The sequence below is a fragment of the Hakea prostrata genome, unplaced genomic scaffold (assembly GCF_041222555.1).
Source record: "Hakea prostrata isolate BN-2017 unplaced genomic scaffold, UWA_Hpros_2 contig_99, whole genome shotgun sequence".
NCBI classification, from domain to species: Eukaryota; Viridiplantae; Streptophyta; class Magnoliopsida; order Proteales; family Proteaceae; genus Hakea; species Hakea prostrata.
The window spans coordinates 150,826-158,126 of NW_028291218.1; the positions used below are offsets into that span (position 1 = coordinate 150,826).

General features: G+C 43.7%; 1 protein-coding gene across 1 annotated transcript; it reads left to right on the forward strand.

Moving 5' to 3' along the window:
• Positions 1-539: 539 nt before the first annotated feature.
• On the forward strand, positions 540-2,743 carry LOC148998899 (uncharacterized; the record flags this gene model as incomplete). The annotated part of the gene is made up of 5 exons (XM_089141621.1): positions 540-648; positions 1,773-1,976; positions 2,107-2,237; positions 2,332-2,407; positions 2,509-2,743. Coding segments are annotated over exons 1-5 (755 nt in total), but the record flags the coding sequence as incomplete, so codon positions are not given.
• Between the last annotated feature and the right edge of the window lie 4,558 nt (positions 2,744-7,301).

Here is a 7,301-nt window from a genome sequence, read left to right on the forward strand (position 1 = left end):
TAATGTTATTTGAATGCAATAGTCATCATGTCTGCTGGTGGGAGTCAGAGGGGAACTGGGTCTTCCCAGGGTGGAAGAGGACAGGGACAGGGACAGGGTCAAGGACAGGGTTAGGAACAACCTGAGAGATCAGCAGTAGGAGGGAGGACTGACCCAGCATGGCAATATTGTACGGCTATTGATGGAGACAAAAATAAACCGAGTGTAATTTTTGTCACAAAAGAATATACTCGGGTGGCATCGGTAGGTTCAAGGGTCACATCACTGGGAGTTCAAAGGATGTGACTAAATGCACAGAGGCCCATCCAGATGTAATCAAGTTACTCAGGGATTTACAAAAACAAAAGGGGAAGAAGAAAGATGATCGGAGGAAAGTCAACAGAGCACTAGATGATGCAGTGTGGGGGCCGTCATCATATGTGGATGATTCAGATGATGATAGGGATGTTGATCCTGTTGATGTGGACAGAGATCAGGAGGAGAGGGATATGCGGCGGGCCATGGCAGAGAGCAGATGATTGCACCATCAGGAGCAGGATATGGCCAGAGCTAGAGCTACAGGAGCTGGTCCATCTAGGCCTACAGGGGCTAGACCTTCTGATTCTGGGGGGAGGGGTTGTATATTTGGCATGTTTGGCAGATCACAAAGTCAGTGGGCCCCTCATACATCAGGTTCAGACCGTTCAGTGCCACTACCACGGCAACCATCTGATTATCCACGCCGTCCAGACCCGACCATGGAGCAAGATCCTGATACATTCAGGAGAAAAGGGGCCAAGCAACCCAAGATATCTGGTGCATGGAAAGGTATGGCAAAGAAGGTAAAGAAAGCAATGTCAAAGTGGATTTATTACAATCATATCCCAGCAAACACAGCACAGGGTCCATACTATACGAATATGATTGATACTATTGCAGCGGCAGGCCCTGGATATAGTGGTCCCAACCCTACAGAGTTGATGACCACCCTCCTTCAAGAGGAGAAGCAAGAGCTGCAAAAGTATATTGATAGTATGAAACCCTTTTGGGATACTTATGGATGCACCATCATGTCTGATGGATGGACCGGCCCGACGAGAAAGTCCATCATCAACTTCATGGTATACTGTGATTGGAGAACTGTCTTCTTGAAATCAGTGGATGCTACTAGTCATACGAAAGACCACAGATATATCATGGGTCTCCTGCAGGATGTGATCGACCAGGTTGGTAGGAAAAATGTGGTGCAAATTGTCACTGACAATGGCTCCAACTATAAGAAGGCCGGTGAAGTGTTGATGGCTTCACCTGATTATAACCTTATGTGGACACCTTGTGCCGCACATTCAATTGACCTAATCTTTGAAGGACATTGGAAAAATCAGCATTGTCCACAACACCGTTGAGAGTGCAAGACAGGTAACCAACTTCATCTACAATCATAACGTTGCTTTGGCAACGATGCGGAGATCATGTGGAGGTGAGTTGGTGCGACCTGGTCCCACAAGATTTGCGACAAATTTCGTCACCTTGAGCAGCATGCAAGATAAGAAGTCGGGCCTCAGATCCATGTTTGCATCGCAGGAGTGGTTTGATTGGGCTGGATCCAAGTAAGATAACTATCTACTATTTCATCTTATAAATTATTATATTTATATTATGAGTTTATGATTATCTTGTATGATATTTATTGTCTATTGACTTAATGAGTTTGTGATAATTCAGCACGACCAATGGGCGCGCCGCACAGTACACAATATCATTTGATGATTTCTGGAGATGTGTTATTGTAGTGTTGCAGATCATAGATCCTATAGTAAAGGTCTTGCGTATGGTGGACTCTTCCTTGAGGGGACCCACTATGCCCCATTTGTATGCATCCCTTGAGCGTATGAAGGATGCTATAAAGGCAGCAAACCCTAGAGGACATCGGGCTTTCTTAGATATTGTCGATGCACGATGGACAGCTCATCTGATGCATCCTCTTCATAGGGCCGGTAAGTAAATATTATGGGTTGTTGATTTGTAGTTGTAGACTTGTAGTCTTGTAGACTTGTGGGCTTGTAGCATTGTAGGTATTGGTACGTTGGTAGTTGGTACTAATTTTAAGCTTTTTTAATTATGCAGCATATTTTCTAAACCCTAAGTATCAATATAGTCAACATTTAGGGTTGGACACAAACCTATTGGATGCCCTGATACAGGTGATAACGAAGTTGGAGCCAGATGAGATGGTCCAATCATTTTGCCACAATGAGGTGAGACATTGGGAATTTCAAACGATTAGTGAGTTGTATTAATTGTTTAAATAATTTAGATAACCAATCAATACTAATGATTGTATTATTGCAGATCAAATTGTTTAGAGATGCATTTGGGTCTTTTAGTGGAGCTGGTGCTGTACGGGGCAGAGAAACCATGGATCCAGGTTAGATACTTATATAGTTAGATCCTTAAGGCTTAGATGCATAAATGTTTTGAGTCTTTTGACTTTTGAGTTTCTAACTTAATGTTTTTGTGATAATGCAGCTGAATGGTGGTATCTCTATGGCAATAGTTCATCAAACTTGCGAAGATTGGCAATCAGGATCCTGTCTCAGACTTGCTCTGCCTCTGGATGTGAGAGGAATTGGAGTACATTCAGCATGATCCACTCCCAGAGGAGGAACCGGTTGGGAAGCCAGCGTCTAAATGACCTCGTATTTATTCACTATAATATGAGGTTGAAGCTGCAATATGCCAGGGAGCAGGCTCAAAATGAAAGGCAATGCATCAATCTCGATGATATATTTGATGTTGCCGAAGATGACCAAGATCCCCTCACTCAGTGGATGTTGGACAAGGGTGAGCCGGTATTGGACCAACCTGGAGGGAGGCCTGACCCAGAACTAGCTCAAGCTGCAGGGGTTAATGTGGGTGAGTATATGGCCACTGAAGAGGGTCAAGCACATGCAGAGGCAGCTGCCACTGCTGATGAGGATTGGATGATGGCACCAGGCACGGAGGAGCCGCAGGACAACAATCCCGATGACACACTCTCGCCTAGTCGAGACCGGTGGAGATGGAGATGGTGGGGGGAGTGGTGGTGGTGGTGGTGGTGGAGGCATTGGAGAGCGTATACATGTTCCACTACCAGAGACACAGCAGCCCCCACCCAGATACACTGGGGAGAGTCATTTTGATCATGCCACTCAGGATTATGATCATGGTGGTGATTATCAGCGTGGTCGTCAATATCCTGATACGAGGCCGAGCCACCATCAGAGGGGAGCTGGCCATGACTATGTTAATCCTTGGGATGCGGCGATTGCGTCAATGGGGTCCATGAGCTTGGATGAGTCTGTAAGCTCCACACCAGGTTATTGGCCTACGGGTAATTATGGTGTCCCTCTCCCTCCTTCAGATGGACAGTATGATATGGGAATTAGTAACCCCTCTAGTTCTTCGTATCATGGGAGCTATGGTGTCCCTCTCCCTCTTTCACAATCAGAGTCATTCGTACCAACAAGGGCATCTGATGGCATGCAATACGTTCCTTGGCCCTATTCTGACTTCCCTCAAATTGGAGTTCTCATGGCAGCGGAAGATGACCGCTATAGAACTGCAGTTAATGATTACTTAGACAATTTTCAATATCGTATGAGATGGGATGAGTATGTGAATTTGTTGGGGGGGCATCACTGGAGACAGTCTGAGTCAGAGGAATTCGATCCACCTAGGCACAGTACTTGGTACTGAGAGTTTCAGATTTTATATGGTTGGATGACTTTATGTATTACAGTATTTGTACAATGAATTGTAGACTTTATATGATTTGGTTTTATGAGTTTTTAGGTTTTTAGTTTTGGGGCTTTCGTCCGCGTATAGTAGGACATGGGTCGATTAAGAACATTAGTTTAGGTAATGTTTTAGATCAAAATAACACTACCAATGTGTTTATTAGCCTCAAATTAGGCTACACATCAAATTTCAGGTCAAAATGACCAAAAAAACCCATCGAAACAGGGGTTCGATGAAAAATCGAACCCCTACCAAAAGTCGCCCGACTTTTGGCAAAATTTCGGCCGTGTCGCCGTGTCGCCAAGGAGCGACACGGTGACACGGTTCGAAATTTCGAACTATGGGTATGGTTTGGGATTGGGAAGTGTCCTTTTGACACTTCTTTCCTTCGACATCGGAGGGAATAGTATGCGATGTTCTCCAAAGATGCCCATCGACGCTTTCCCGAATCATAGGTTGTCATACCTAGGGCTGTCTAGCAGTGTTTGGCTAGGATGTCCCTGTTATATCAGACCCAATTCGGAAGAGTATTGAGACCGAACGACCCGTGGTAACAATGGGGATTCACGAGCGCTCAAGACCAGTAACCAACCCGTGAGAGGACAAGAATCACATTGTGGGGGCCATTTATGGGTAGGTTGCATATGGATAGACTTGGGCTCATGGGCGCTCAAGACCGGTAACCAACCCGTGAGAGGACATGAGAGCTTCCCGTTTACTATATGTGGATGACCTATAGGGTTGGTGAGTCCGTAGTCCAAGATGGTGGCTGTTTACCACGGAGAAAGATACGTTTACTCTAGGGTGAAGGATACTAGAAAAAATCTCTAGGGGCGAGGAATGGAAGTATTTGAAACTAAGTTGATATAACTAAGTAGAAGACTTGCATTGGGCTAGGTTTTACCCTAACATGCGCCAGTACTTAGACCAATGGTGATGTGAGAGAGCAGTGACCTAACCCCCAGCCATGGATTGTCCCAAGGGATGAAGGAACCACTACCAACCGGGGTTGTGAGATGAGACCTACCTAAAGAAGTACGGTGCTATGACTTAAAGCATGTATGCCAATAGAAACCAGGATACATAGAGTTTAGATGCATACATACATTATCCGTTTCATATTGCATTGCATCTTGTTATGTTCTGCAGCTTGTTATCTATGTGTTATGATTTAACTTGCCTTGCTGAGTTCATTAGAACTCACTCCTTTTTGTGCAACCTTTTTGTTACATTATTCCACAGGTACTGATTACTATGAAGGACAATATGAAGAAGCACCAGTTGAAGAAGCGTACTACTCGCAATATCACATCTCCCAGCCGGAACCCTAACTGGCTTACCAGGGTGTGTGATCCACAGCCCCGAAGATCAAGTATCGAGGAAATCATCCTCCCACATATGCAATAACATAATCATGAACAGAAAATAATCAATGTTTTAATATTATAAACAAAAGATCTAAATTAGGAAATGAATATCAAGTATAATCGAGTGTGGAAAATGATACCAAATGTAAGCACATCAAAAAGAAGTAGAGTGAGGCGGAACCTCACTCCACAGTTATAGTGGAATGTAGCACGTAAGTCTAAAAGAATTACAATTGTTTCTAAAAGATAGTCAAACTGAACTACGAGTTTTCTACTCTATAGATAACATCTTCAAAATAGTGGACTTCATCAATCCAACATAGATGTTCCCATTCTACCTTATGTCTAATCGTAGTACGCAACTTGATCGCTCGTGGGATCATCAGTGTGACCTTCGTGGTTGCCAGCACCTTGCATGTAGTACGCTTCAACGGCTTGCGCTTCATTGTATTGTCCTTCATAGTAGTCAATACCTGTAAAATAATCTAACAAAAAGATTGCACAAAAAGGAGTGAGTTCGAATGAACTCAGCAAGGCAAGTTAACTCATCAAAACATAAATAACATGTAGCAGAACATAAGAAGATGCAATGCAATATGAAAAAGATAATGTATGTATGCATCTAAACTCTATGTATGTTAGTCTCTATTGGTAGACATGCTTTAAGTCATAGCACCATACTTCTCTGGGTAAGTCTCAATCACTTAGCCCTGGTTGGTAGTGGGTCCGTCATCCCTCGCGATATTCCATGGCTGGGGGTTAAGTCACCGCTCTCCCACATCACCATTGGTCTAAGTACTGGCGTATGTCAAGGTTAAGTCTAGCCCAATGCAAGTCATCTACTCAGTCACATCAACTTAGTTCCAAATACGTCCATTCCTCACCCCGAGTGATCCTTTCCGGTATCCTTCGCACTAGAGTCCTAATAGTCCCAGACTACGGACTCATCAACCCTATTGGTTAACCACATATGGTAAACGGGAAGCTCTCATGGCCCCTCACAGCTTGGTTACCGGTCTTGAGCGCCCATTAGCCCAAGTCTGTCCATATGCAACCCTCCCAATATATGGCCCCCACAATGTGATTCCTTTCCTCTCACGGGTTGGTTACCGGTCTTGAGAACCCATGAATCCACATTGCTACCATGGGTCGTTCAGTCTCAATACCCTTCTTACTAGGGTCTGATATAACGGCGACAACCTAGCCAAACACTGCTAAATAGCCTATGTCACATCTCGCCCCAATCCACTCAGGGGGTACCCTATCTGGGTTACTCGGGAGTGATCCACAGCCCAACAAATCCAGTTTAGGAACGATCATATCCACTTATCACAATAATATAATCAAAAGCAAGAACAATTTATAGTATTCAAGGAATCTAATAATAAAAGTTAAGAAATGATCACAGAAGGATCACAAAGAACATCAGAGTGCGGAAATGATTCAAATAGGGTAAACAGTCAAGTATGAAAAGGTGGGAGGAAACCCATCCTATAATGATAGCGGAAGGTAGATCGATTTAAAATTTAGGTTTACAACGGGTTCCCAAAATGACAAGAGAACAAACTAAACTACGGTCTCGACGAATAATTTAAACGGTTAAAAGAAAATGGGACGATATCCCAATACTAGCACACAAGTGCAAGGGCCGAACTGTTCCAGATAAGTCTCAGTTTCGGACTGCTAGTCTTCACCAATGTAGTCACCAAAATCAGTAGTTTAAGAGTCATCAACTTAGTCTTCATAGTGTTGACCATTATAGTCAACAGTAGTAGTACCTGCAGAAAAGTCTAACAAAATATGTTGCAAAAAGGAGTGAGTTCAAAAGAACTCAGCAAGGAAATTTATTCCATAATAACATAAATCATATGATGCACAACATAGCATGATGCAATATGATATGAGAAAATGATGATATATGATTCTAACCCTAAGTATACTAGTCTCTAGGGTAGACATGCTTTAAGTCATAGCACCATACTTCTTTAGGTAGTCTCAGTCACTCATCACCGGCGGGGAATTGGGTCCTGCATCCCTCTGGGACAAATCCATGGGTGGGGGTTTCGGTCACCACTCTCTCACCTCACCATTTGGTCTATGCGCGTGTCAAGGTAAAGCCTAGTCCAATGCAAGTCATCTACTTAGTCATACCATGTCAGTTCCAGATACGTCCAT